Source organism: Penicillium subrubescens (assembly GCF_028828155.1).
Source record: "Penicillium subrubescens strain IBT 31985 chromosome Unknown utg000004l_segment0_segment0, whole genome shotgun sequence".
In the NCBI taxonomy this organism is placed as follows: Eukaryota; Fungi; Ascomycota; class Eurotiomycetes; order Eurotiales; family Aspergillaceae; genus Penicillium; species Penicillium subrubescens.
Window position 1 is genome coordinate 1,529,793 of NW_026643154.1, and position 27,368 is coordinate 1,557,160.

The 27,368-nt window shown below is 50.9% G+C and overlaps 13 protein-coding genes across 13 annotated transcripts; 7 read left to right on the top strand and 6 right to left on the bottom strand.

Moving 5' to 3' along the window:
- Positions 1 to 1,708: 1,708 nt before the first annotated feature.
- N7473_005652 (uncharacterized protein) lies at positions 1,709 to 2,822 on the top strand. The gene is made up of 3 exons (XM_057151592.1): positions 1,709 to 2,123; positions 2,237 to 2,361; positions 2,432 to 2,822. The coding sequence occupies exons 1-3, from the start codon at positions 1,876 to 1,878 to the stop codon at positions 2,755 to 2,757; spliced, it is 699 nt and encodes a 232-aa protein (XP_057009397.1). The 5' UTR covers positions 1,709 to 1,875; the 3' UTR covers positions 2,758 to 2,822.
- Positions 2,823 to 2,872: 50 nt separating this feature from the next.
- N7473_005653 (uncharacterized protein) lies at positions 2,873 to 3,769 on the bottom strand (the record flags this gene model as incomplete). The annotated part of the gene is made up of 2 exons (XM_057151593.1): positions 2,873 to 3,487; positions 3,554 to 3,769. 2 exons carry the CDS (start codon positions 3,767 to 3,769, stop codon positions 2,873 to 2,875), a joined length of 831 nt encoding a protein of 276 aa, XP_057009398.1.
- A 630-nt stretch (positions 3,770 to 4,399) lies between these two features.
- On the bottom strand, positions 4,400 to 5,708 carry N7473_005654 (copper chaperone CCS1). Its single transcript, XM_057151594.1, has 4 exons — positions 5,509 to 5,708; positions 5,370 to 5,442; positions 5,165 to 5,299; positions 4,400 to 5,100 (listed from the first exon to the last, which is right to left on the bottom strand). Exons 1-4 carry the CDS (start codon positions 5,524 to 5,526, stop codon positions 4,571 to 4,573), a joined length of 756 nt encoding a protein of 251 aa, XP_057009399.1. The 5' UTR covers positions 5,527 to 5,708; the 3' UTR covers positions 4,400 to 4,570.
- A 148-nt stretch (positions 5,709 to 5,856) lies between these two features.
- On the top strand, positions 5,857 to 7,337 carry N7473_005655 (CDC2/CDK family serine/threonine-protein kinase; the record flags this gene model as incomplete). Its single annotated transcript, XM_057151595.1, has 2 exons — positions 5,857 to 6,416; positions 6,476 to 7,337. 2 exons carry the CDS (start codon positions 5,857 to 5,859, stop codon positions 7,335 to 7,337), a joined length of 1,422 nt encoding a protein of 473 aa, XP_057009400.1.
- A 2,091-nt stretch (positions 7,338 to 9,428) lies between these two features.
- Positions 9,429 to 9,866, top strand: N7473_005656 (YciI family protein; the record flags this gene model as incomplete). The annotated part of the gene is made up of 1 exon (XM_057151596.1): positions 9,429 to 9,866. One exon carries the CDS (start codon positions 9,429 to 9,431, stop codon positions 9,864 to 9,866), a length of 438 nt encoding a protein of 145 aa, XP_057009401.1.
- A 1,538-nt stretch (positions 9,867 to 11,404) lies between these two features.
- On the bottom strand, positions 11,405 to 13,786 carry N7473_005657 (uncharacterized protein; the record flags this gene model as incomplete). The annotated part of the gene is made up of 3 exons (XM_057151597.1): positions 11,405 to 11,965; positions 12,021 to 13,623; positions 13,677 to 13,786. The coding sequence occupies 3 exons, from the start codon at positions 13,784 to 13,786 to the stop codon at positions 11,405 to 11,407; spliced, it is 2,274 nt and encodes a 757-aa protein (XP_057009402.1).
- Positions 13,787 to 14,384: 598 nt separating this feature from the next.
- N7473_005658 (uncharacterized protein) lies at positions 14,385 to 15,469 on the top strand (the record flags this gene model as incomplete). Its single annotated transcript, XM_057151598.1, has 4 exons — positions 14,385 to 14,448; positions 14,512 to 14,669; positions 14,745 to 15,152; positions 15,209 to 15,469. The coding sequence occupies 4 exons, from the start codon at positions 14,385 to 14,387 to the stop codon at positions 15,467 to 15,469; spliced, it is 891 nt and encodes a 296-aa protein (XP_057009403.1).
- Positions 15,470 to 15,870: 401 nt separating this feature from the next.
- Positions 15,871 to 17,560, top strand: N7473_005659 (class I SAM-dependent methyltransferase; the record flags this gene model as incomplete). The annotated part of the gene is made up of 4 exons (XM_057151599.1): positions 15,871 to 16,020; positions 16,081 to 16,338; positions 16,406 to 16,610; positions 16,668 to 17,560. The coding sequence occupies 4 exons, from the start codon at positions 15,871 to 15,873 to the stop codon at positions 17,558 to 17,560; spliced, it is 1,506 nt and encodes a 501-aa protein (XP_057009404.1).
- Positions 17,561 to 17,777: 217 nt separating this feature from the next.
- Positions 17,778 to 18,444, bottom strand: N7473_005660 (phosphatase YCH1). The gene is made up of 2 exons (XM_057151600.1): positions 18,268 to 18,444; positions 17,778 to 18,214 (listed from the first exon to the last, which is right to left on the bottom strand). Exons 1-2 carry the CDS (start codon positions 18,380 to 18,382, stop codon positions 17,904 to 17,906), a joined length of 426 nt encoding a protein of 141 aa, XP_057009405.1. The 5' UTR covers positions 18,383 to 18,444; the 3' UTR covers positions 17,778 to 17,903.
- Positions 18,445 to 18,663: 219 nt separating this feature from the next.
- N7473_005661 (mitochondrial 37S ribosomal protein bS21m) lies at positions 18,664 to 19,314 on the top strand (the record flags this gene model as incomplete). The annotated part of the gene is made up of 1 exon (XM_057151601.1): positions 18,664 to 19,314. One exon carries the CDS (start codon positions 18,664 to 18,666, stop codon positions 19,312 to 19,314), a length of 651 nt encoding a protein of 216 aa, XP_057009406.1.
- A 321-nt stretch (positions 19,315 to 19,635) lies between these two features.
- On the bottom strand, positions 19,636 to 20,960 carry N7473_005662 (uncharacterized protein; the record flags this gene model as incomplete). Its single annotated transcript, XM_057151602.1, has 3 exons — positions 19,636 to 20,646; positions 20,710 to 20,722; positions 20,794 to 20,960. The coding sequence occupies 3 exons, from the start codon at positions 20,958 to 20,960 to the stop codon at positions 19,636 to 19,638; spliced, it is 1,191 nt and encodes a 396-aa protein (XP_057009407.1).
- A 375-nt stretch (positions 20,961 to 21,335) lies between these two features.
- On the bottom strand, positions 21,336 to 23,053 carry N7473_005663 (glucose-6-phosphate isomerase; the record flags this gene model as incomplete). Its single annotated transcript, XM_057151603.1, has 2 exons — positions 21,336 to 22,497; positions 22,554 to 23,053. The coding sequence occupies 2 exons, from the start codon at positions 23,051 to 23,053 to the stop codon at positions 21,336 to 21,338; spliced, it is 1,662 nt and encodes a 553-aa protein (XP_057009408.1).
- A 1,063-nt stretch (positions 23,054 to 24,116) lies between these two features.
- N7473_005664 (uncharacterized protein) lies at positions 24,117 to 27,296 on the top strand. The gene is made up of 5 exons (XM_057151604.1): positions 24,117 to 24,580; positions 24,666 to 24,728; positions 24,786 to 25,381; positions 25,442 to 26,968; positions 27,030 to 27,296. The coding sequence occupies exons 1-5, from the start codon at positions 24,559 to 24,561 to the stop codon at positions 27,120 to 27,122; spliced, it is 2,301 nt and encodes a 766-aa protein (XP_057009409.1). The 5' UTR covers positions 24,117 to 24,558; the 3' UTR covers positions 27,123 to 27,296.
- Positions 27,297 to 27,368: the final 72 nt, after the last annotated feature.

Sequence of the window (27,368 nt, forward strand, 5' to 3'; positions counted from 1 at the left end):
TACGACATACTGAGTCCTGTACTCTCAAATTTAGCAACGGTGTAAGGCTCTGTCCTTGCCTTATCGTCGGTCCTAGGGTCTTTGTAAACTTCATCAGCAAGTTGAAGCGAGACCAGTTCCGCTCAAGAGTTGTGAATTTCTGGGAATACGGCATACCGATCAGGAACGACAAGACCGATTTTCAGCATAAATGCACAATTTCGCATATCCGGCAAATGGAAGTCTCACTATTGATGCAAGTTTCAACAGTTTCAGACGAGCAATTATTAGTATTCACTGAATATCGTATCCATGTCTGGACTGTGCCTTTGTCAAATACAATGAAGCCTCTTCACATTTGTCCCCATGAACAGGACATCGTGCCATGGCTTCGGGCATACATTGACTGTCAAGAGAAAGAGGCTATCGGGTGGCAGGCTGACTACGAGCTTTGTCCGTTTTGTCAAATTATGATTTGCCGTGGTCAGGGACGTCGTGATTTGGTGGTAAGGGTACGAAGTGGGTTGCATCAAGAGCCTTTGGCTAAGCACTGCCGATATGTTTCCTTTGAAGACTTTCCCGTCCGACCATTTGATTTTTCTATCCGCCATCAGGTTCAAAGATGCTGTGCAAAAACTACGGAGGAGCAGTTTGAGATTTGGGGTGGAATGGCTCTTTGCTAGTGGAGGAAGCTTTTGGCTTGCTTTAGTGGGGTGAAGGGATATTATTTGACTCCCATGGAATTGAATTTGGGCTTCACTAGGCCGACTAGTGAAAATTTCTAGGTAGCTATCAATGTCTCTTTCATGTGAACAAAAGCTATCAAACCCTTCTTCCACCAAGGAGGCCCTCGTAGTAGATTCTTTGGCCTTATCACTCCAAGAACATGAGCATATATTGCCGTCAAATATTTTTCTGAGATGGCAAATCTGTGCCGTCGAGATCAAGTCTTCTGACCATCCTGAACCTTCAGCTCGTTTTGCGTAACTTCATCGCCTTGGCTGCTGGTGAGCCGATCCAGAGGATATCCCGTCATAATTTCGGCTTGAGTTGTTTTGCGGCATCGTTGCTTGTATTTTCTCCATAACTCAGGCCAGTCCAGCCACGATCGAAACACAAGGACGATAAACCTGCAAATCGTGTAGGCAGCCGTGAGTACTTGGATGATGTGGAATTTATCCATCAATGAAGCAGGTGGAAGAGTAAAAATACACAATTTAATGCAATATGCAGAGTGAATGGCGATAAAACCTTTGTGATAAGAATTTGGAGATATTATGAGGAGAGAGTGTGGTAGGTACCGACAGATCGATCCTCGAGATAAGTACGCTTGATACTGTAGCGCCGAGAATTTATGGTGCTTTGACTTGACAGGACCCAGCTAGGCTCAGGATACAGTCATATAAAGGAACTTCTTAGAATATAATGAAAGTTTCTAGATGATACATAGACAACGGTGCCTGTATCTAGTTCAAACACACATTTCCTCCTAGAGGCATCGATTCCGTACCATGGGGTAAGTAGGTCTTTATGCATAACATGGAGTAGATAAAGAGAACATAATAACTATCGAATAATCACTCGTCGAAATACTACAGCATCTATACATGATCTCAGAGATTAGTAGCTACTTGCTTACCCAAGTCACGTGCCAATCTACTTCCCCGGATGTCATTCAGTAAATAGGCTAGTTAAAGTGCAGCCATCAGCGGTCAGCGGAGGGATCTGATCTCGGACGCCAAACCGGACCAGGGATTAGTTCGCCTTCCCCTCATCTCCCACCCCCAAAGCACACACCACGCGATGGGCAACCCCTATATTCACACCGACGGGCGCACACTATCAAACCTTCTTGTACTATCAAAATAATATACCCCCCATCCTCTATCGCCTGCAATGGCGGAAATCTACGATACCGACCGGTTCGCGGAACTCTATTATCCATCAAATACAGCGGACCTCCTGCAGCTTGGCCTTGCCGCAAGATTCATAGCCAGCTTATTCGAGGCCCACCAGGTCACGTATGCCTTTATTGGAGGATGGGCGGTATATCTAAGAGGGGGCCGGCGGAGGACACAAGATATTGATATCACTGTTGCTACGACGATGGACCATTTGAAACAGATCCTGACCGCGCAATCTCGGTACTTGCTTGACACTTTTTTTTAATTATTTCTCGCGCAGTCTATTATTCTCTCTTGGATGATGGCTTTCTTTTTTTGATTTATTTTGCTTTGTTTTAACCGGTTTTGCCCAGAATACATTTTCCACTCACCCACGGCCGAACATCCGTACAAGTCTTCATCGACACGGGTCGGAGCGTGGATGGCGAGTTCCCTCACGTCCCAGACTTGGCAGTCAGCATGGACATAGTGATCAGTGGTAAGCCTGACACGTCCTTTCATCGGCAAGAAAACAATAACACGTTGTTAATATCTAGGGCCATCCTTAGGACACTTGGGGACGCCGGAGGATCTACAATCCTCACGCGAACCCATCAACCCACATAGACCCACGCCGTTGGGTTCACCGGTGTTAGTGTTGGGACTGGTCTTTCAAATATATGCCAAGTTAGACGCGTTTTTCCGGCGAGGCGAGCAAGGGAGTAAGGACTTTTTGGATTTGGAGTTTTTGTTTACCCAGTATGCGGCGCAGATCCCCACGTTTCGGGATTATTATGATTTGGAGCATCGGAGGTATTTCTGGACTCAATATGCGGAGGCGTACATGGCGTTTCCCGATCAGGTTGAGAATATGAGATTATTATTAGGCGTCTGACGCCTGTATGTGCATTATGGCCGGTCTTTAATTCAATTTGGAGTATGCACAATCTTCAATAAAAACAATATGATTATTTCATTTGATTCATTTACTTCATTATATAAAAAGGTTTCTAACATGACATGCGTTTCTGAGTCCATGGGTCTGGCGAGCCTTTAAGGCGAAAGCGGGTGTCAAAGAGATTGTCTGGAGTCGTCCAGCCCAGCCTACCTTTCTTACTGCGAACCCTGGACTCCCATTTCTCTCGCTTGTTAATTGTTTGCGTAGGGAAATAATGGACAAAGAGCCGTCCTTTTCCGCGAGCCGCCTCCGTGGCGACTTTATTCATACGGGTTGTCCATTCCAGGTCGTTGGGACCATCAAGGTCAAGATGTCTCCGTCCCCATTCTTCGGAGACATTTGACCCGTCGATGCAGTCACAAAGTGATACATCATCATTCATGTCCAGGTAGCTTTGCATTAAGATTGGTAGTGTTGGGTATGGTAGGCCGGTGAGGCTGCGTTGTATTTGGAAGGGACCGGAAGGAATGTGAGCGTCGTGAGCAGGCACAAGGACAAAGTAGAAATGAATGCCCCTCCCTTTGAATCGGTGGTAGGTATGGTCTAGCGAGAAAGGATGTGAAGTCGAGTGTGGAGGTACAGGGTGAATCTGGTCGGATATAAGTTCGGAGGAAAGAAGAGCAGCAGCTTCGTTGACTTTGTTGTCGGGGACGCAAAGATCCCATTCCTATGCAAGTTCGTTTGTCAGCCTCGGAGAAAAGTCCGTTTAAAGCAGAAGCAAAAAAGAACATACATCTCGAACACGCCCAGCTCCATAGTAAATCAGGGCCGAAACGCCAACAATACAGCATTCGATGCCATGCTCCTCCAGAAATCGAGTTATGCTCAGGATTTCGAATGTTCCATGGCCTCCGCACGAGGGGACCTCGTCTGGAGAGTAGGTGGCGGGGTCGGCTACAGGCAAGGACGGTGGAACTGGAGGGTTGATATGAATGTTGGAAGCTAGCATTGCGAGGTGCACCAGATGGAGACAGAAGTGCCCTTCTAACGGACTGGAAAAAGAAGTTTGTCTTCAAGTCGCGGGGAACCCAGATGCTGCGGCTCCACGTGATCTTCCCTTAGTCACTGAATCTAGACCCGAGGTATCCTGCACGCTTTTATTTTCTTTTCTTCACCTCCACGACTAGGGGATAACCTTAACTTAAGATCGACTCGTGCGATCTGATACCTCATATATTGGTACAATAAAAATAGAAAAGAACAGTTGATAAGGCTTTTGGTGGGATACAAATGAGTGAGAATAGTCCCCTCGTTTTTGAAGAGCTGAGAAAGAGGCACGTTCGATGAGGCCCCACCAGGATAGCTTGATTCGCCCCCGGCTACTAACGGTTCTGATGATTCACATCGGCTCGATTCGTACAGTAGCGTGGCGAGACGTACATATACTAGATCAGGTTTCCTGCATGTGATCTTGCCCGTGGATACTTTAGCTTGGTGACATGTCGACTCTTGATTTTGGATGTATAGAACTCTGGAGTCCGCCACGTCGATATGCATTTGGGTCGTTTGAAGCGACAAGCCCCGCTTGCCCAGCCTGTATGATAGTATGCACTTTGCAGAACACGAGTATATTCACTTTCTCTCGTCTATCTTTCCCTCATTTGTATAATAATGGGTATTGGAAGAATGCATCGCATCTGTCGTAAATCATCAACTTCGGCTCACTCCTTCCCCCCCCCCCACTTCCCCACAACTTGATAGCCATTCTACTCCGTACAAGTCCACGTCTTACTGTGGGTATGGCCAAGGCTTAAGCCATTCCCTGGCTGACCTGCTCCTGTCGCTCCTGCCAGACATTCTTTCCAGAGCAAGAGCAGACCATCTTATCATTATCCCACACGCCAGCACTGCGCGCAATAACACCCACCAAGGTGTTCTCATCCTCGCGCTGGAATGGTCCCTCCTTGCTCTTGCCAACGACCATACTCCGCCCAATCAGTTCCCAAACAGCAACGGGTCGGTCGAGGAAAACATTGCCGCGGCCCTCATTATCAACATCGACCGTGCCGAAGATCCCCCGCGGCTCCTTCTCAACCGGGGCTGTGGCGTCCGAGCCCAGGACCTTATTCTTCAAAGATTCCCAGATACTCCCGGTCGATTCAGCACCTCGAGAGATGTCTCCAGCCTCACGGATAGTAGCGTAGTATTTTCCAGACGAAAGACCGTTGATTGTCAAGTCAACAAGAGTCATGTTAGGTGAGACCTGGACCATGCGGGCCAGGCCACGGATCTTATTGGCGACGGTAGTGGAGTGTGTTTCGAGGATACAGACAGCGGAGCCTGAGAAAAGTGATATTCAGTAAGTGTAGCGTAGAAGCAAAAAGTAGATGGAGCCAATGCGTACTGTCAGTGGTGCCACTTCCGCGCAGAATCGCATCCCGGCCTGTGTTTTGAATTGCAGTCACGATCGAACTCGGCGGGGCGGTGCCTTCAACGAAAACAAGTTGATCCTTCAGGTTGGCTTCAACCTTCTTGATACCTGCATGTATGGAAATAGGGTGTAAGAACGGAGCTCAAGAAGAATGGGTCGCATAGATCGGAGACCGTACCATCGAGTTTGCTTAGAGTGGTGGAGACATCTTTCACGCATCCCTCGCAGGTCATAGGGACCGAGAAGGTTGTCTAATATTTATTGCTCAATCAGTACACGTCTTCATCGAAATATTAGCCGTGTCGGGGGAGACCGACCTGGAATGGCTCAATCATGGCGGGGAAGAAGTAGATGCGACGCCGAGGGCTCGTGGGCAATCAACAAAGGAAGAGGTGCAGAATCTGCGAGAGAAGTTGGATAGCAAACAGGAGTATGCGGCTTTGAAAAAGAGGAGTTCACAATGATCCCAGTAAATATGTTCAAAGCATGCCTGACTGAAAACCCCAAGAGCCGGCAGTCGGCGGCGGGGGTCCGATTTGGATTTCAAATCGGAGCTGTTCTTCGGCCCGCCTCTTCCCCAGAGACACGAAACGTCATTCCGAACCAACTTCGCCTTCCGCACACCTTGCCCCCTCCCGCGCCCAGCACGACGCCGCGAGGAAATCATGTCAGCCGCGAAATCGCGCTGGGCAGACAATGACCCAGAGACGGAAGCGATAATTGCCCAGCGCAAGCGCGAGAAGGAGGAGAAGCGCCGCACCAAGGCGGAAAAACAGCGCCAGCTTGAGGAGGCCAGCAAAGCCCCAGCTCCCATAGAGCCAGCCGATGCTGACCAAGGGGTCAATGGGGAACAGGGACCACCAAAAAAGCGAAGGAGATTGTCAAATGACCCCGACGCGTCTTCGGCGGCAGGTGAAGTCTCGACGAGTGCAGAGCTGAAGAAGCAGTCGAGCTTGCTGAGGTTCCCTGTTGGCGAGTGGGGACCTTGTAGGCATGTTGACAACTTTGAGCGATTGAATCATATCGAGGAAGGCTCGTATGGATGGGTTTCGAGAGCCAGAGACATTACGACGGGTGAGATTGTGGCGCTGAAGAAATTGAAGATTGAGAACTCGCCGGACGGGTTCCCGGTGACGGGATTGAGGGAGATCCAAACGCTCCTGGAGGCGCGGCACCAGAATGTTGTCTATCTCCGGGAAGTGGTGATGGGTAACAAGATGGATGAGTGAGTCAAATTACCCCAGTCATTTTGGAAGGTTTACGCTAACTAGCTGCTTTTCACAGCGTCTTCCTAGTGATGGACTTCCTTGAACACGACCTCAAAACCCTCCTTGACGACATGCGCGAACCGTTCCTCCCATCCGAGATCAAGACACTACTCCTGCAGGTTGTGGGTGGCCTTGAATTTCTACACTCGCAATGGATCATGCATCGTGACCTAAAAACCTCTAACCTCCTCATGAACAACCGTGGCGAGATTAAGATTGCCGACTTTGGTATGGCACGATACTACGGTGACCCACCACCCAAGTTGACACAGCTCGTCGTGACTCTTTGGTATCGAGCACCCGAGCTGCTGTTGGGCGCGGACAAGTATGGCACGGAGATTGACATGTGGAGCATCGGCTGTATCTTCGGCGAGCTTCTCACCAAGGAGCCCCTGCTTCAAGGCAAGAACGAAGTCGACCAAGTCTCCAAGATCTTTGCCTTGACGGGACCTCCCAATCAGCAAATCTGGCCAGGCTTCCGATCCCTGCCCAACGCGAAATCTCTACGTCTTCCACAAACTTCGGCTTCACCTGCTGGGAACCCGCCATTGCTACCTCGCTCCAGATTCCCCTACCTCACAAACGCGGGTTTGAACCTGCTGTCCACGCTATTAGCGCTGAACCCAGCTTCCCGTCCAACCGCACAGCAATGTCTAGCACACCCGTACTTCCGGGAAGACCCTCGTCCCAAGCCAAAGGAAATGTTCCCGACCTTCCCCTCCAAGGCTGGTATGGAGAAGCGGAGGCGCCACCATACACCAGAGGCTCCTAAACGGGGTCAAGATGCCCCTGAGCTGGACTTTGCGGGTGTGTTTGGTGGGGCAGCTGGAGGTGATACAGGCGAGGCTGGTGCTGGATTTTCCCTTCGCCTGGGATGAACAAGTTATAGATCCAGAATTTTATTTCTTTTTTGAAGCCTTTTTATGTCGCCCGTGGTCAGTTGACACGGCAATAATGCCGAACGGCGCGGGCATACCATGACAACCCATCTGCCCCTGCCTGGATCAACAGGATGTACATAGTGGATAGGTCACTTCATGAGCAATTGGGAGAGTGAAGGCTTGCAAAACAGATCATGCCAGACCTCACTTCAATAGAATCGATCATTCGTCTGTCACACCTTCCAGGTGAGTGGGCACAAAAGTGACGAGCTCCTTTGATCGCCTCTGGATACGATATTGAAATGATGGTGAGGTCTCTATGCTATATACCTCAAGCTACAAGAATACGCTGTTGAATGATATGTCATATCCCAATAAACAAGTTCGTGGTGCCCAAATAACATCTGCATTGTCTTAAAACATGACCCCTATCAATGGCCCCATTACACGCTCTCAAATCCGACCAGACATAAAAGTCGTCATAGCCGCCTGATCGCCCAGTCCATTCTCGGTTATTCAAAAACTTAAGTGCTCTCAAATGCCAATCCACCCCAACATTCGAGCCCGGCTGTTGACCCTGAAGATAAAAGCCCTAACTTCATTTCCCTTGATGGCATTCACATGGAATCCCTTATTCGGATCCCAGTCATATCGCATCTGGAAATCGACGTTGCCTGTAAATACACCGTTGATGCCGCAGATGCCGTCGAAGTTGCTGAATTTGACGTTCTAGGGATGAAGAATGGTTAGTCGTAGACTTTCTATAGGAGGATTCTAGTAGGTAGGGTAAGATAGTGTACCATCCAGGACCAAGATGTTACGCTCCTCCTGCCATTGCTTACAGTCGATTTCGAAAACAGATTACCCCATGGACACACTGGCTTTGTTTGTCGGCCCGTATCCGAGTATGGACTAGTCGGAATTAGGAAAGGCTGTAAACAATTGTCTCCTAAGAATAAACAATAAACCTATTATAAAAATAGAACGACTGAATAACGTAGAATACAGTATATTACACGTACCTCCCATACAGTGCCACCTCTCTCAAGAATTGCTAGAATCATACGCACTTCATGGCACCGAAGACTACCATCCTCAAGGCTACAATTTTTGTCAAGTACAGGATACTGTAGATCGAAATCAGATTCACCACTTACATAGAGATTCTTCCTCGAACCCTGTTTCGCAACACCACTATACTACAGTTCATATTCCACTGAACCTCTTCCTGGCAGTTTTCCAGTACACTAGTAGATAACAAGATATATAGTCAGCATTCATTAATATTTTGGAACACGGTATCTGCCCACTTATCTTTCTGCCAGTGGGCGGAAATATTGTTTTCCAATACTAATGAACTGTAAAGCTTCTGCACTTAGATTGTTCAGCCTCTAGAGTGACAACTATGGATAAGCGAGGTGTACAGAGACAGTACCGGTGGGTTTTGTTTGTTTTTCTCTTGTAACAGACTTGGCTGTCCGATAGGGGACTTTCACCTCCTGGTTTCTGACTGGTCGAAACTGTGCTACCGTTGAATCCGTTATATATCTCCATCATTAAGCGTTCGTGGTAGTAAGCTCAAAGTACCATGTGTGCCATTTCCGCCACTTTTCGTCATTAGTATACGCACGGGCCCGCTGTTGCCTAGAAGTCTAAACCCATACAGGCCAGTCTTTTCTGCACTCACCGGTTCTATATATGAGGCTTGTTTGTATGCCTTTTGATTGGCTAATAGATATTATTCAACTTCTTACGCTATACATTAACCTTTCGCTATTGTCAGTTTTGGGTTTAGTCTGTATTAGTTTGGCGGCTCCGCAACCTCATCCTCATCATGAGCCTATCGCTTCTTTTCGCGACCAGTACGGAGTACTCATCCTTAGGTTATTACTAGGCAGCAACGGCACAACTATATCAAGGATACCCACAGATAGCAGTTGAAATGACATATAAATACGTCTCAAACCCCCACTGCTATGGAAAGGAAAATCTTATCACACTGCCCGAGATATCAAAATCAATACACTGGGTACCAAGCGCCAATCAAACAAACTCAGTATTCAGACATTTCTTTTTTCCCAACGCAAGATGCCAAAGTTTATGCTTCTCGTCCGCGCTACTCACGACAGCGAGTCCGGAATACCACCTTCAACAGCAATTATCGAGGAGATGATGGCTTACAATACCAGTCTATCCGAAGCTGGCATCCTGCTTGGTGCAGAGGGTTTTCTGTCTTCTTCTAAAGGTGCCCGTGTCAGCTTCACACCGCAAAACGAGTCGTCAGTCGCTCCTGGTCCTTTCACGATTGAGTCAATTATTTCAGGGTTTTGGATCATCAAGAGCAAAAGTCTTGACGAAGCAATTTCCTGGGCACGCAAGGCACCATTCCGCGCCGAAGGAAGTGCTATTGAAGTCCGACAGATTGCCGGCCCAGAGGACTTTTTTGGTAATCAGTTGACCGATGAGCTCAAAACCCACGAAGAGGAGCTGCGGCGACGGACGGAGGAAAGAGCTGTGGGAGAGTAACTATGAAGAAGTTATAACGAAAGAATAAAACTTCCCATCGACTCAACGCGGCTTAACAGGGATGGCTTTATTTGTTTCAGTTACGAAAGTTTGATATTGTTAAATGGCCTGTATTGTCATTCTTTCTCCCTTTACTTTGAATAGTAGAGTAAAACGTGTGACAAGAAACGAGTGGACGAAGGCATTGGGGCAGTAGAAAGTGGGGGCGAAGAGATCACACTTATCTGACCAGTGATAACGATGCGTAATATATAGGCGTATTTTAGGCCTACGCATATCAGACCGGCCATAAACCAACACGCGGTTGCCAAGACATATTTGGCTCCTTGGGGATCACAGCACATGTCAGCGCGTAGACCAACAGAGGCCATGTGGTGTACATGTGGTGGCGGGGAAGCAATAAGTATTGTCCACAACTCATCAGACTCCCAGGCTCTAATAACAGATTGCATCAGACGTGCTATGCTTACTTGTTTAATTCACCTATTATTCAGGGAATCAACACTAGTCAATACCACTCCAATCTGGAGCACGCCTGAATGGCATTCAAGCACATACAATTTAACTTGAGTGTCTGCCATCCTTGGATGAAAAAACCTTTTGTCAGAGTATGAAGCATTTCTCTCAGAAGCTCGGAGCCACAAGGGACAAAAGCGGGGGTAAAGGCATATCTGAGTGCATATTCGACAGATATACCTTGGTGCTCACGTATATGTGTTTAGTTCTTGAACAGCTTGATCTGACCACCCATAACGTCCCACGGTATCTACCAAGATCATGGCCGACAGCTGAGGCCTCGAGCCCTGTGGTGGCTTTTGTCCTGTCTTCTAAACTTCCAAATCGTCCTAATCTATAATGAGATCGGTAATAAAAATCGGAGTTCGTGTCTATCCGGGAATTGATTAAAGAGTCAATCCTTGTCTACACTGGAAACATATGTATGGTACCCAAATCGGGATTGTGAATCGTCTGTGCCTGCCTATCTTCTCATGTAAAAAGAAGGTTCGGGAGCTTTTTCAAATCTCAAAAGAGCCTATATCTTGGTGCTCTCTGGTGTTCTCTACCATGAGAGCAGTATTGCGGCATTTTTCCGGAGTTACTGTCCTGCATTGCAACAATATTTGAGCCTCCAAGCTGCCGGAAATGGGCGCCTGTCGGTTTCCCGAGCCCTAATTTCCCCCAAATGCTAATTGATCGACAACAGAAACAAGCTGAATGAAGAGTCGCTCTTGAAACGACGGTCCTACCTAATCCATGGACCTGAAATCTGGCCTAGAAGAAGGAAAATAGGGCGCGACTAATTAATCATATGTTGTTCGATTGAAACTCATAGAGAAAGGGCAGACTGGGAACTTCCCCCGTCTCTCTTCTCCAGCGGATACCTAAAGATACACCAATAAAAATGCAGAATGTCGATATGAGAGACCAAGCAGAGTCCTTGCAACACCAAGCGGCCCTTAGCACATGAGCATAAAGTATGAAAGACATCAAAGGCATGATAATTCACAGCTGTCGTGAGTTGCTCGGCGTCTCAACCATCACGCCTGGGCTTGAGAGCTCGGAGGAGCATCTTCATCTGGCTCGCCGTCATCTTGCTCCTCACTCGCCTGAGCATCTCGCCGGAACGAACGCTGCATGGTGTTGGAAAAATCGGCCCGAGTCAGCTGGCGGACTCTGCTGGATGAACCACGGCCGCTACCAGAGGCGTAGAAAATTCGTCCATCACCAGCGACATGTTCTCCCTTGACGGGCAAGTCACCACGGTCTGGGTAGTAGCTGCTATTCTTGCCATCGGCCATCCAGTATTCGTCTCTGTGGGTCGCTCTGAAGAGAGCCTCCTCGTCGATGGGAGAGTCAAGTGGTGACCAGGGAGCAGAGGAAATGGAGGTAGGCGAAGTGTAGTTTGCAGAGTTGATAGCGCTGTTGTCCTGGTTGTAGCTGGTAGAGAGGTCCGAGTCGCACTGAGAGTCGGCGGCACCCCAGAGGCCAGGATGTGGGGGAAAGGGTGGATCATTAACAGGACGCTGCTGATCCTCGGATGATCTTCGCAGGATCTCAGGGCGGCTCACTTGGGTGGAAGAAGATCTCGAGGCAGATTCCTGGCATGGCTGTCAGTTTATGTTCGATGGATGAGATTTTCTCAAATGTGCTTACATTTCTCTCAGAGACGTGAATTCCAAACGAGTGGCGACGCCGATCAGACTGGACCTCGCGAGTCCCAGTGTTCTCAGTATTGGCTTGAGCTTGTCGAGCTTGTCGAGTGTAGTCATCCATGTTGCAGGGGAAGGTGATCGAATCTTGCACACAGTGGGCCGTCACTACACGAGGACAGGCGAGGGGTGTGAAGGAAACCAAGGCGTTCCCTTTGTGAAAATTGTTGAGGATATGGGCAAGTCCCGTGTTAAGATGAGTGTCCAGACTCCAGGGTAATTCTGTGGGATGGTGTGGCTGGCTGTTTGGGTTGAGATGGGAAGAGGTGGTGGAGGCAATTGAGGGAAGGTGCACAGTACTCAAGGTGGTCTCGCTCTCCAGTCTGGGGAATTCGGGGTCAAGCGTGGGGCTCAACTCGTTTTCTCTTACCCACTGCTCCAAAAGTTCGTGGTATAATCCGGGAAAAGCAATCTTCACATTGGCTGAACACTTCCTGGACTCCGAGACAGGGGACTCACAAGCCTGAGGTTCCAGGGAATCATCACCAAGTAGCACTCTCTCTTGTGTGACAGGAGCCTTAGTTCTGATGACCAAAGATCCTCGTTGCTCAGGCGTTTTTGACCCTGCAAGACTTGGAGTACTGTAATCGGGCAATGCCAATGACTCTGAGGAGTCATTGCGTTTAAGTTGCATCTCCAAAGATGGTACGTTTCGTGTCTCGCTTAATTGTCTCAGCTCTTCAATTTGCTCGCATGCGCATTGTTCATGGTCCAACCAATTCTTCATAAGATCTCTCTTCTGTTCTGAATCCACATTCTGCTTGTAACACTGCAGACTTGTTCCACCTAGATTATCCTCATCTGTGGAGTTGGCAGACAACGACCCTGGGGTGTGTCGGTCTTCTGAGGCAACAGAGGGAGTCAAATAATCGGCACGGTCTTTCTGTATATCTTCGATAATCGATGGATTTGGTTCTGCAAACGTCTCCTCGTCCGGAATATGAGACGTTACGATGTTGTCCTGGTAGGACTCGTATGCGAATGGCTGATCGGCAGGCGTACTCACAGTTTGGTCAAAGGCCGGTTCTGAATCATCTACCAGGACACAAGAACTTGTTCTAGGCTGTGGTGCAGAGACAGTATTTTTCAGGGGATGGAAGGAAGGAACCTGCTTGACAACATTTCCATCCAGATCATCCAGGGTTCGTGGCTGAGCTCGGCCATTTCGGTACAGATCAGTCCCAAAATTCAGATCTTCCTGGGTGCTGCTTGAGATGTCGGAAAATCCATGGGTCCTTCGATGGGTGTGGCCCTGCTTAGGAAGGGATTTGGTCTCATTTTCAAAAGGGTCATTGCCTTGAGGAGGTGGTCGACCGAACAGGCCTGCTCTAAGAGCCAAAAGCCCAGACCGTGCCTTGTGGAGAGTTCTTCGTGGAAAGGTTGGGGTCCCATCAGTCTGCCCAGGGAAATCCGAGGAGGATGTCCGAAGTTCAGAGCGACGAAATATCCGTCGTAGATGCGAGCTCTGTCGTGAGCTATGAGTACCAAAAACAGGATAGTGCACACTCTCCAAGCAGGTTGGCTCTTGTTCTCGAGGCTCAAGGATGCTGCATTTCTCACTGAGTGAACCGGCCTTCAGGGAATAGTGCCAATATCTTACCTTCCTCTCTTTGAAGACCCGCGGAATGAAAGTGACAGTGAAAACGCACTGCTGTGACGCGTTAGGCGTTCATGAAAGCCGGCGTCATTCGAACTCTTGTCCGTGTCCATGTTGGCAAGCGATGCAAGCAAATGGGCTGTACGTATGTGCCTGGAAAGGAACGGTCGATACACGAAATTGTGCGTATGGTAAAATGGGAGGGTAAAATGCTGTCTGAAGACTTGCAAAAGACACAAGAAGAGAAGCAATATACGGCAAAACAAATCGCGAGGCAGGAAATCATCCAGTTTTCCCAAATTGGCAAGACCGCCTCTTTACTATCTAGTACTTTTACGCGGACACAAATACGTAGATTACTGGTAGGAAACAGGGTAAAGACGTGTCTTCGAAACACGTATTTGTACAATAATGGTAGAGTGATGATGGTTTCAAATTTTGAAGGGCGATTGAAGCGTGAGTTGTTACCCAATGTGTCGCAGGTCATGCGTTGTTGTGGTGAGTATAGAGAACCTCTGATAAACGGGGTTGTCAACTGGCAGGTGCTGATCACCGATCCACTTTGCCCGAGCTTCTTTTCTCCGTTCTCATCCTCCCTTCTCCGCTTCATTATTTCCTTCGACCCCCCGCCATACCCACAGTACCCTTTGGAGATTGTGTCATATTGTGTCTCATAGTTCTCTTGTTTTCCAATTTCTCCTCTTATCGAAGATGGCCAAGAAGCAGCCACAGCCGCGGCAGACTGCGGTCTCCTTCGACGCGATCATTCAATCCGGTAATCACTTCTGCCCTCTCAATGCCTGGAACATCGGATATCTAACCTCCATCGCGCAATAAGATCGCCGGAAGAAGCAAAATGAGCAGCTTGCAAGCCAGATCCTCGGCAAGAACAGAAATGAGAAAGGCCGCCGAGCAAGCGCGCCAGGCCCAGGCGCGGTAAGCAAGTTGCCGAACTCGAAGCCGGGGAGCTTAGCCAGTCGCATCGGAGTGCCAAAGGTAATCCCGATTTTTCGCATAGCACATGCATCTCAATTCCAATAGCGATTCCTGACGTCTTGCCTGCTTCTGTAGCGATCTGCATCAGTTTCCGCCCGACCCAACCAGGCCAACAAGGTCACCAAGGCCAAACCTGCCCCTGTCACAGCCCCATCCACACGAAAGTCCACAAAGCCCACAAATCAACGTCGCCCGAATGTCGAGAGAATTCAGGCTGCCATCCAGTCCGGCAATGACCAAGCTACAGTTCGTCCCGCTCCCGCGGGTATGACGATTAAAGGCGCTTCCGGGCCCTTTGTAGTCATTGGCAGCAACTTTGCCCCTGGAACGACTGCTGCAGACATCCAGTCTGCGATTGAGCCCATCTCTGGCCCAATGCTGACCTGTCGAGTCACCTCGCACCACCCCACTGTTACCGCAGAGTTTGCATTTGGAGAGAAGTGGTGCGCCGAGAACGCAGTCGCCAACTTCCACAACCAAAGAGTAAGCGGTCAGCAAGTTACCGATAGTCAATATATCTATTCTGACACAAGTTACAGGCCGACGGAAGACTTTTGTCGCTCAAGTTACAGCCAGCTGGAACCCAAGTAGGCACTCCGGGTACCTCGTTCAACGACCTTCGAGAGCAAGCAGATCGCGAACGCAGGAATCGCCGCGCAGAACCGGTGCTTCAGGATGGCCGTTATGGATTCGACGAAACGGGCGGCGCTCTCAACTCAGAGGCAGGGCTTTACAGTGACGAGATGATGGTGGATGCTCCGCAGCAGAAGAACCAAAACCGGCGGAGACATCGGCGGTAATCCACTGGCGCAAGGAACAGACCGCGGAGTACATTGCTTAGAATGTGCCGTCTACGAACGGGACCATGGCCCTGGTGTACAATTCTTGTTTATTTCGCTTCTCGGATGTATCCATTCTCATGACATGTATGAATATCAAGTAATTATTGACTGAGTCGCACGGAAACTCAAGGCTCTTCACTGAACACGCCTCCTGGTGCTGGTGATAAGGATAAGATCACGTGGAGCGGAGCTTCTGCGGAGATTGGCAGATTTGGAGACGGGGAAATACAAACCTGCGATACTAACCAGCAGCCAATTACAAAATATTTGACCGGGGAATTCGAGCTCCGATGATTAAGCAAACTTAGGTCACCCGATTTCAGAGCTATTGGCAGGTTTCCAATTCAACACTTCTCAATATGAACGCTGCTACGCGGCGCGCGGCGTCAAATGCCCTCCGGAGGTCTCGTACGTCGATTTTCTCGACATACTCGCGCCGATGGAACTCTACATTCGCGGAGAGGCAATGGTCTACACCACTAGCGCGCACATTGGCCAGTGCGATGAAGGTATTTTTATCTCCAAAAAGCCACCTGAAGCCCTGTGCTAACAAATATCGGTCTCTCTAGGTCACCGGGCCGATTCCCATCGCCGCATTTATGCGCCAAGTGTTGACCTCCCCAGAAGGTGGTTACTATACCTCCCGTGAAGACGTGTTTGGAAAGCATGGTGACTTTGTTACCTCGCCGGAGATCTCACAAGTGTTTGGAGAGTTGATTGGCATCTGGGCTATTGCAGAGTGGATGGCACAGGGGCGGAAGCGGAGTGGTGTTCAGTTGATGGAGGTCGGACCGGGTAAGGGAACCCTTATGGATGATATGCTCCGGGTGAGTTGCTGTGGTCAAAACAGGAAAATGAGGTCGCATGGACTAACGAGCTATGATCCTCGGACAGACGTTCCGGAACTTCAAGACCTTCACATCGAGTATCGAGGCTATCTATCTCGTTGAGGCGAGTGGTACATTGAGACAGGTGCAAAAGCGCCTTCTTTGTGGTGAGGAGGCTGCTATGGAAGAGACCGATATTGGACACCGGAGTACTTGCAAGTACTTTGATGTACCCGTAATTTGGGTGGAGGACATTCGTCTATTGCCGCATGGTGAGTTGCACAAGTTATTGAAATATTTGCAACTGCCACTGACAAATATAAAATCAGAGGAAGGAAAGACTCCCTTCATCTTTGCCCACGAATTCTTCGACGCGCTCCCCATCCACGCCTTCGAGTCTGTCCCCCCAGCCCCCGAGAACGAAACGCCACAGGAAGTTCAGGAGATCATGACTCCCACGGGCCCTCAAAAACTCCTCAAGCCGCTCAAGGTGGCAAACACCCCACAATGGCGCGAGCTTCTAGTCACATTGAACCCCAAAGCCGTCGAAGAAAACATCGAAGGCGAGCCCGAATTCAAATTAACCAAGGCCAAGGCCTCCACGCCTTCTTCCCTCGTCATCCCCGAGATCTCCGAGCGCTACCGCAAACTCAAGTCCCAACCGGGCTCGACCATTGAAGTCAGCCCCGAAAGCAGGATATACGCAGCTGACTTTGCCCGCCGCATCGGCGGTGATACTATCCCCGCAAAGCCTTCGAAGAAGAACCCTGTTCCCGAAGCACCTCAAAAAACGACTCCTTCCGGCGCAGCACTGATTATGGATTACGGCACCATGTCAACTATCCCCATCAACTCCTTGCGCGGAATTCAGCACCATAAGAATGTTGCTGCGCTCTCGTCTCCCGGCCAGGTGGATGTCAGCGCAGACGTCGATTTTACTGCTTTGGCTGAGGCTGCTATCGAGGGAAGTGACGGCGTGGAGGTGCATGGACCCGTTGAGCAGGGTGATTTCCTTCAGGCGCTGGGTATTGAAGAGCGTATGCGCCAATTGTTGAAGGGTGTTGGGGATGAGGAGCGCAAGAAGACTTTGGAGACTGGGTGGAAACGCCTGGTTGAGAAGTCGGGCGGGTCTATGGGACAGATTTATAAGGTTATGGCTATCATTCCGGAGAATGGTGGACGTAGGCGACCTGTTGGGTTTGGTGGTGGTGTTCAGATGTAAGTATTTCGAGTGACCTAGATATGAAACCGGGTGATGGTCTGTAATATCATTTGTACATTATTGGAACGAAGTCTCGTCGCAACTATGAAGCCCTTCTTAAATCTAAGCCTAACTCTCAGCGCCATTGGACTCATTAATGAGACGGCCATACTAAGCTTCCTCGCTTCTAGGGGGCGTAAGGTAGCGGAAGGATTTGACTGGGGTATCTCAAAGCCAAGCTCAATCTAAATTCATTCAAGGTTGTATCTATATGGTCATATCTCATAAACAATGCGGGCATGCATAACAAAGCATCTCACAGCCGTACTTCAGCAACATCAAATCATAACCAATTTTTCAAAAATCAATACTCTTGCCAGATATCCGCAACATAAGCCTCAGTCAGCCGCTCATCATCCCCATACTTCTCCTGCCACTGCACGAAACCACCATCCAATATATAAATTTCTTGCTTTTTGCTCTCTTCCTCACCTAGACTACGCTCGCGCTCACGGGCATAACGCAGAGCCGCAGATGGACCGCGCTGTTGGCTTAAAGCACAGTGGAAGACAACCTTCTCCACGTCCTTGAGGGTGCGGAGAAGCTCTGGTAGGCGGACGTCTAGGCTGGAGGTGGGGATCCATGTTGAGGACTTGATGTGTCCGCCAACATGATCTGGATATATGTGTTAGTCGTGAGAGATGGGATTATTCGGTTGCCGGTCATACCTGAGTCCCGGACATCGATAATGGCTAGTTGGCTGGATGTAGGGCCGGAGAGGAGGAGTGCCGCTAGAATGTCGCGGCTCATGCGCGGTAGGGTCGCGATGGAAATAGATGACATTTTTGTAGATTGTCTGAGCGTACCAAGTTGATCTTTTAGTTATTAAGGTAACTGATCAACTGATAGCAGTGAGGTTGTAAAGTCCCCACGTCGTTACTCTTTGAGCGCGCGACGGAGGTTCACGTGATCTATAATTTCTCCCGATTTTCCCAGCGTCTCGCCGCTCCGCTGCTCTCTTGCACTTCCACGCCAGACTCAATCTCCCACACCTTTCTCCAACAAAACGAGTCCAAACTTACCAATTGACCTAGCCAGTCTGCTACGACTGCCCAGGTAAAACCATGGACACCCGCATCCTGGCCCGCGGCCTCCGCGCCAGCCCAACAACAGCATGGCTCCTCAGCTCGCGCCAGCAGCAGCAGCCCATCATCCTCAACACACTCCGCTACAACTCCACAACCTCCTCGCCACAAACGCCCCCCTCCTCCTCAGAACCCACACAAACCAACACATCCGTGTCCTCGGACACCCCCAAACCCGCACCCACCAAAACCGTCGCCTCCGACTTCGACGAAATCCTCAACAAGCTCGACCTCGGCAACCGCAGCACCCTCAACTCCAAGGGCGAACCACGCCGCGTCTTCTCCGACGCCGTCTCCCGCTCCGTCGGCGGCGTCGGCTCACAGACCTTCAAAGACCGCGCCGCTCAGCAGCTTGCCTCGCGCAAGTTGGAGCTGAAGCTGGGGCCCACGCTGGGTCGTCAGGTTCATGTTGAGCCGGAACGGGGTGTGGATTTGCCTGCTGCCATTCGTCAGTTGGAGATTACTTGCAGTGTGAATAAGATTAAGGCGAATGCGCATGAGCAGAAGTTTTATAAGCGGAAGGGTGCGGTGCGGAAGGAGTTGCGTCGGACGAGGTGGAGGAAGCTTTTCCGGTTTTCGTTCCAGGAGACTGTGAAGAAGATTCAGCGGATGCAGGCTCAGGGTTGGTAATTGGATTACCTCCTGTGGCCTTTGGATTTGGATTGAATTGGATTGAGGGATTGGGAGAAGGAGATTGCTCTGCTTGGTTTGTATATATACCGAGACTTGATGGGAGCTTGAGGCCCGAGGCCCTAAACCTGGGGACTGTTGTTTTTCTACATGTATAACTACCTATGGAACTATTTCCCGTCTTGTTTTGTTTGCATTATATATGGAATGCATTGGATCCTGTCTTGATTTTGGACACTGGCATATACACTGTACACGAATCCTTTCTAAACAAATATACAACACAACAGATCAACCAGTCTATACGATACTGCACGCCCATCAATCCCTCTTCCCAGTGGTAAAGCCTCCATACCCAGTACCTCCACCACCACCAGTTCCCACGCCATTGGTAGTAGCAGCAGAGTATCCTCCATACCCATTGATACGTCCACCATTACCAAAAGTCACACCAGGACCCTTTCCCTTCGCAGGCGGAGCTCCCAAAATCCCATCCCCCCGCCAGCCCGAACGACCACGCCCATTACGCTCCCAGTACAGCGCCACCAAAGCACCAACCGAAGCAGCCAGGAAGAACAAGAACAACCGCGAGAAGAACGAGCCAGCTCCAGAACCCTGCGCCGCCCTCGCCCCGCTCATCTCCAGGAACGACTCCGAAGCAGGACGCTCCGGCCATCCAATGCCCGCGCCGCCTTCAATCCAGGCAACGTGGAACGAGAAAGTCAATGGCTCGCCGCGCACAACCTTCGTCCCATGACCCGCTGTCCACGGTTCCCGCGCAGCCTGGGCAACAGTCACAGCCTCCTCGTCCTCGTCGAGCGAGACCTTCTTCGCCGCAGCCTCAAACTCCGGCGTCGAGTACGCTGTCCCAGCCACCGCGTATCCAGGCTGCCCAGACTGGCCATGTTTCCTAGCCTTGGCCGGCTGCGCCGCCGCATCAGAAGCAATATTGTGCATAAGCATGTTCATATCCGTCCAGATATGCAGGTGGCTGAGCTGCAAGGTACCCTGCAGCGCGATAGTGATCGGGGTGAAGGGCGGGCCATTCTCGCTCAACACCGCAAGCGAGTCGACCTCGCCGGACGCGGGGTCGGGATCGGTACGGTCCTTCGGCGCGGTGTTACTGGACGTTAGGGGTGCTGTTGGTACGCGACAGGTCATGGGGGCGTCGGAGTGCACGTAGAATTCGAGGAGGTGGTAGAGCGAGTCGGAGAGGGAGGGGATTGTGCATGTTATTGTTTCGGAGGTCCCGTAGTGGAGGGATAGTGGGCGTGAGGTCTCGTTGCAGGTTACGAAGGGAATCCATTGAAGTTTGCCCAGGTCATCTGTTATCTGTTATGTTGTTAGTCGTGTTTGTTTGGTGATATTTGGCCTCAGGAGTAGGTTGGCGCATACATGTTCTCCTTCCCTGTACACGCGCATCAATTATTAGCATTGATTATTCTTGAATATCACCCCATGCTTTTAAGAACAACTTACATCGTCCGATTCAGACATGATACTGGAATCTCCTCGCCCAGTCTATATCCCTCCCCGCCAGTGGCGCTGGTTCTTCCCGCTGTTGATCCCATTGGTAACAGCGTGCCTGCGAGGAATAGCAGGGCCATTTGGGAGGGAACACGACTCAATGGTCGCGGAGCAGACATGCTGGCGAGTTTCTCGACTCTTGCAATGCGAGGGAACTGCTCCGCGGTGGCGAGTTGATGACGGGAAGGAGACAACGCGGAGAAGACACGGAGTTGTTTCTGCCCGCCGCGGACTGTGGAGGCGGGCCAGGCCAGCAATTATCCATTCCAATATCTTACTTGCAACACACATAAAAGCGACTAACGATTCGATCGCATCCCCTGTGTGATTCATTTACTATGAAAGAAGGCCCAACTAATTGAATATCATTTGAATTTTGGAGAGAAAAGAGGATAATGAAATAAAGGATCAAAGAAATCGTTCGTTGCTCATCACAGCCGCATCACATCGTCCACAAGGGCTCGACGCAAGCCTATTTATAAAACAAAAGCACTCTAGGCCAGGTTAGCCTTGGCCTTGAAGGCCAACAGCAGACCGCTGGTAGAGCTATCGTGACCAGCACCCTCGCCAGCAGTCTCCAGCTCCTTCTGGATCTTCTTGGCCAGGACCTTGCCCAACTCGACACCCCACTGGTCGAACGAGTTGATGTTCCAGACGGCACCCTCGGTGAAGGTGAGGTGTTCGTAGTAGGTGATCAGAGCACCCAGGGTGGCCGGGGTGATCTTCTTGGCCAGGATGGAGGTGGTAGGGCGGTTACCCAGGAAGGTCTTGTGGGAGACGAGGTTATCGGGGGCACCCTCGGCCTTGACCTCCTCGGGGGTCTTGCCGACCATCAAGGCCTCGGATTGAGCGAGGAAGTTGGAGGCCAGCATGCGCTGGTGCTTGCCACCCTCGACGGGGTTGTGAGACTCAATGGCCATCAGGAAGTCGGCAGGGATGAGCTTGGTGCCCTGGTGCAGCAGCTGGAAGAAGCTGTGCTGGGCGTTGGTGGCGGGCTCACCGAACAGGATGGGACCGGTGGTGTACTTGACATACTCGCCAGAGCGGGTGATGGCCTTACCGTTGCTCTCCATGGACAGCTGCTGCAGGTAGGCAGGGAAACGGTGCAGGTACTGGTCGAAGGGAGCAACCAGGTGGGTCTGGGCACCGAAGAAGTCGCTGTACCAAACGCTCAACAGACCACCGATGGCGGGGATGTTCTTCTCCAGAGGGGTCTCGCGGAAGTGCTTGTCCATGGCGTGGGCACCGGCAAGGAACTGGTGGAAGTTGTCGTAGCCGATGTACAGAGCCACAGACAGACCGATGGCGCTCCACACAGAGTAACGGCCACCAACCCAGGACTCGAAGCCGAACATGTTCTTGCTGTCAATACCGAACTTGGTGACCTCGGCCTCGTTGGTGGAGAGGGCAACGAAGTGCTTCGCAATATGAGACTCATCCTTGGCCGTCTGCAGGAACCAGCTCTTGGCAGTATTGGCGTTGGTGGTAGTCTCAGCAGTGGTGAAGGTCTTGGAGGCAATGAGGAACAGGGTGGTCTCGGGGTCGGAGTGCTTGAGAGCCTCAGCGACGTGAGTACCGTCAATGTTGGAGACGAAGTGAAGGGTCAGGTCGGGGTGGCCGTAGGGCTTCAGGGCCTCGGTGACCATGACAGGGCCGCTAGAAGAGGGCTTGTTAGCTACGTCATTTGGAGACGAAGACAAAAGAAAACTTACAGATCGGAACCACCGATACCAATGTTGATGATAGTGTTGATCTTCTTGCCAGTGTAACCCTTCCACTCACCGCTGCGCACCTGCTCGGAGAACTCCTTCATATGCTCAAGAACAGCATTGACATCCTCGACGACGCTCTTACCATCTACCTGCATGGGCTCGTTGGAGGTGTTGCGCAGGGCAGCGTGGTAGACAGCACGGTCCTCGGTGAAGTTGATGTGGTCACCACGGAACATAGCATCGCGGAGCTCCTCAACACCGGCCTCCTTGGCCAGCTTCACCAGCAGAGACAGAGTCTCCTCGGTGAGGAAGTTCTTGGAGAAGTCGAACAGAATGTCGGCATTGTCAACGGTGTTGACAAAGGTGTGGCTGAACTTCTCGAAGCGCTCGGGGTCCTTCTGGAAGTACTCCTTCAGGACAATGTTACGGCCGACATTGGCGTGGTGCTCCTGGAGCTCCTTCCAGGCATTGAGATCGGAAGCCTGAGCGAAAGCAGGCATAATGACAGCGATGAATCTGTAAGTATTTTTGCGCGGCCGGGTTAGCGCGGGGTATCCCCAAGGGAAAGGAGGGCGACCCTTTTTAAAGATGAGAAGCAGGAGACATACGTAGCACAAACAGGGTATCACAAGATCAGGGGAGGATTGTTTTGACAAGAAGGTCTGAGGGAGAGAAGAAAAGAAAAAGAAGATGGCGTCAATCCGTCCGGCGTGTTGGGGTCCGGCGGAGGGACAGAGGGCAGGAGGGTACGTGGGGCACACCAGCATCATCATTGCCGCATTCGGGGCTGGTCTGGAACGGGTTGGTTTTCTAATCAGCCATGTAGTAAGACTAACAAATTCAATTGCCGACTCTTTTATTTGTTATGATTATTTAACCGTACATAATCCAATTGTAACCGAGATCATTCATACTTCTATCTATTAGCACTTGAAATTGCAATCCTATGTCATGATTATATGAGGGGCAGGCTTACTTTACCCCTCCTCAGTCTACTCCAGTATTATCTATGGAGACCTTATGATAATTAGCCTATTCTTACTACAAGCACAATATGAGTGTACTCCAGGCTTATTCCCCATCCCATTGACCGGGTCCCAAATAAGAACAACCCTGAAACCAGAACAATCCATCTCCGACTATCCGGGCTACCGACCAGTCCGCTGGCTAGGAGCCCCCACTACTCCTACTTCTATTACTACAACTCCGGACGGTGCTACTCCGAGGAGTTGTCGGATGACCTGCAAAAAGCCCGAGGTCCTATTTTTCCAGGGGCAGTCCAGGTGACCTAATAGTTAATGAATCCGATTATGCTTTGCTTATTATTTAGTGTGTTAAGCTTGGAGTAATCCTACCTAACCTTACAATCTCTAGTCTTCCGATAACAACCGATGCGGATGCCATCACGAAGAAAGAAATATAATTCTTCTAGGTAGGTTCCTGCCAAGGATTAGTTGATTTCCAATCACTTGAGAGTTCAAAAGATCTAGAATTTTAATTTGATGAGTTAAATACATATGGCTTCAGTCGTTAGATAAATTTATCTGATCATGTCAATGTTCAAATCACTGTGCCTGCCAGAGTATATTTCTCTAACTATATTCATGTTCTTACATCTGAGCCTTTCGTTGCAATTATTAGATACTTAGCTATAATCGAAGTTTCTTGCGTATGAAATATATGACAGGCAATATATATCCTGTCGAATCTTAAAACAATGTACAATAAGATCCATTGATCAGATCTGGGAGCTCCCGACTGGCCATGGTGGCCATCAACTCTACTGCCAATCGCCAAGATCGACGCACGGACCCGAACATCAAATCCGCAACTGACAACTTTCTTTCCTCCACACGCGCGCATCTGGAATTCTGGACCAGCTCAATCATCTCGACCCGAAACCTAACCTCTCCAAGTTCAACGTGTGCCTAAATACAGCCTCTGCAGACTACTTATTTCAATCACATAGTATTACCCGACCTGCGCGGTCCAGAGCGCCTCCGCCATGTACAATCCTTACCAACAACGTGAGTTTGCGCCTTCAGATCTGTCACTTGCGATTCTGCTTGATCGACCTCGCAAGTTGAACAAAATACTAACTTAATCCTCTAGCTCCGGGCATGTATGGACGAGCTCCTGACTATGGAGCCTACCCCGGTGCACCCCCGGGCATGGGTAAGTTGAAAGTGAAGGTACCCAGCACACTGAGCATCATGAACTGACCAGCTTCAGCGCCTCCTCCAGGGATGGCCGCGCCCGGCACCGCTGTACTCCCAGGCATGCAGCAGAATAACAACCAACAGCCTGGTCGCCCCGGCGGCTTCCCGGCCAATTTCCAACCGCCCCCGAACATGCCCAACATCAACTTCTCCGCACCCGTTATTCGCCTGGGTACTTCCGGCCCTGCGAAGCCTGCTGCCCCCGATATGGGCCGTGAGCGAGGATCAGATGGCCCGGGACGTCGTCCCGGGTTGGGATCATCTGGTGTGGACGACCGACGCTACCATGGCCGCGACGCGATGATGCAGCTGCAGCCGCCGACACGGGATGAAATCGTGCGCACACTGTTTGTTGGAGGTATTACTGAGGGTGCGGGTGGTGATGATGGCATTGAGCGGATTTTGCGGTCTGCGGGTAATCTGCGACGTTGGATCCGGGCGACCGATGCCGACGAGAAGCCCTGCCGGTTCGGCTTTGCGGAGTTTGAAGATCCAGAGAGCCTTGAGGTGGCTGTGGAAGTCCTGAAGGAGGTCGAAGTTCCCGTGAAGCGCCAGACACCTCGTGCAGAGGGTGAGGAAGAGCAGGAAGTGGAAAAGAGCACTCTTCTGGTACGTTTTCATTTCTTCGCCGTCTGGCGTTGAGACGCCGCTTACTAACTATGCTACTAGGTTGTTGTGGACGAGAGCACTATGACCTATCTGGAGCAGTTTGAAGCCACTCGTGGCGAAAGGGATCCCAAGGAGCTCCAAGCGCGCTTCGATGCCGCTCGCGACAGTCTGAAGAGGGTCCTATCAGAGCTCTTCCACCCTGCCAGCCCGACCCAAAAGGAAGAAATTTCCGGACTCGACCGGGAAGGCGATACCGAGATGAAGGATGGAGAGACCGCGAAGGACGGAGAAGTGGTTACGATCCCCATCACTGTCGAAGATGAACTGGCCGACATCCCTCCAGAGATGCGCGAGAATGTTGCCAAGGAGATTGCGGCGTTCCGTGATCGTAGTAACCGCCGCGATATTGAGCGGCTGAGACGCGAAGAGGAGATCGAGTCTATGGAGCGTGCTCGAAACTCTGGCTCTCGCATCAGCCGTCTTGGTTCCCCCCCAGCCTCAGCTCCCAGTGGCCCTGCGGGCGGTGCCAATGGCATCCCGCTTGGCCCCCGTGGCGACCGTAACGTGCCTAATGCCCCGTCTGGACCCAAAGGATTTGGTGTACAAATCCCCAAGGATTACCAAAGGGGTGTGTCATTTGTAAATGGCGGGGCCATCAATGGATCTCAAGTCTACATTGACCGCGAGGACGAAGACAGCGACGCAAGCGACGAAGAGCTCGAGCGGCGCCGCCAGGCCAAGCGTGATGCCGAGCAAGAAAAGCAATTCCTCGACCAGGAGCGCCGCTGGCTCAACCGCGAGCGAAGCCGAACGGCCGCCCTGGAACGTGAAAAGAAGCGCGACAAGGAGGAAGATGGAAAATTACAGGCCGCTCATGACGAAATGGAGAAGCGCCTCATGGACTGGGATGATAATGTGGAGGCCAGCCGCAAGGCCAACGAATACTATGCCGATCGTGGCGCTTGGCTCCGCAGCCGCGCTGTGTTCCGCTCTCGCGAGATCAGCATGGACGATGCTGATCGGGCTGCCGAGGAGCGCGAGCTAGCCCAGTCTGCCAAGCAGCAAGAGCAGGCACGCGGCATGGCCGACGATTTCCTGGCCCGTCAAGCGCAGGAACTGGAGGCTCGTGCCCAGGCGCCGGCCCCTCAAGAGGAAGAGCCGCAACGTTTCAAACTGTCTCTTGGCGCTGCAGCACAGAAGGCCCAGGCCGCCACCGGCCGCCGCACCGTTGCCGAAGTCGAAGGCCTGCTGGAGGACGAGGAGGAGCCCGCCGGTACGACCCGCCGCCAGCTTATCCCGATCAAGTTCGACTCCGCTGCCGAAGCCGCGGGACTCTCGGACGAGGAGCGTGCTCAGGCCGCGCGCCAATTGGCAGCCGAGATCCCGACCGACAAGGATGGACTGTGGAAGTGGGATATCAAGTGGGAGTTTGTGGACGAGGCCGTTATCAGCGACCAGATCAAGCCTTTCGTGGAGAAGAAGATCGTCGAGTACCTTGGTGTACAGGAGCAGATGCTGGTGGATGTTGTGGAGGAGCATGTGCGAAAGCATGGCTCTCCTCAAGAGCTGGTGGAGCAACTGGAGATGGTAAGTGATATCATTCTGGTCTGTTGTGTTTATTTGACATCGCTAACGTGTGTTTCTACAGGCATTGGACGAGGAAGCCGAAGTGCTGGTTCGCAAGCTCTGGCGTATGCTCATCTTCTTCTCGGAGAGCGAGAAGCGTGGCCTGTCGGCATAAGAACTCGATGCTACAGGCTGCCAATCAGGGATCGGATAATCTACTTTTACATCGGCTCGGAAAAAGAGCCGCAGCGGATAATTTCCACGGGCGAATATCGCATACATATTAGTACTATACAATGGACTTTATCCTCTTATTTTCCGAACTATCTCCCGAGAAATGAATTGTATAGGTATTCTTCTCAAGGGCAACGTGTATCCCGCCAATACTTACTATCCCAGTCAACGTTGACAGTCGCGGATA

Excerpts from the sequence above, each read along its gene's own strand:
- N7473_005654 (XM_057151594.1), bottom strand. Across the intron at positions 5,300-5,369 it reads CACTCTAAGCAAACTCGATG|GTATCAAGAAGGTTGAAGCC; the intron begins GTACGGTCTCCG and ends CCATACATGCAG. Across the intron at positions 5,101-5,164 it reads CGGAAGTGGCACCACTGACA|GCTCCGCTGTCTGTATCCTC; the intron begins GTACGCATTGGC and ends CACTTTTCTCAG.
- N7473_005652 (XM_057151592.1), top strand. The coding sequence starts at position 1,876 with ATGGCGGAAATCTACGATACCGACCGGTTCGCGGAACTCTATTATCCA. Across the intron at positions 2,124-2,236 it reads ATCCTGACCGCGCAATCTCG|AATACATTTTCCACTCACCC; the intron begins GTACTTGCTTGA and ends GGTTTTGCCCAG. Across the intron at positions 2,362-2,431 it reads CATGGACATAGTGATCAGTG|GACACTTGGGGACGCCGGAG; the intron begins GTAAGCCTGACA and ends GGCCATCCTTAG.
- N7473_005660 (XM_057151600.1), bottom strand. The coding sequence starts at position 18,382 with ATGTCATCTATTTCCATCGCGACCCTACCGCGCATGAGCCGCGACATT. Across the intron at positions 18,215-18,267 it reads TATCGATGTCCGGGACTCAG|ATCATGTTGGCGGACACATC; the intron begins GTATGACCGGCA and ends ACATATATCCAG.
- N7473_005664 (XM_057151604.1), top strand. The coding sequence starts at position 24,559 with ATGTACAATCCTTACCAACAAC. Across the intron at positions 24,729-24,785 it reads CGGTGCACCCCCGGGCATGG|CGCCTCCTCCAGGGATGGCC; the intron begins GTAAGTTGAAAG and ends GACCAGCTTCAG. Across the intron at positions 26,969-27,029 it reads TGGTGGAGCAACTGGAGATG|GCATTGGACGAGGAAGCCGA; the intron begins GTAAGTGATATC and ends GTGTTTCTACAG.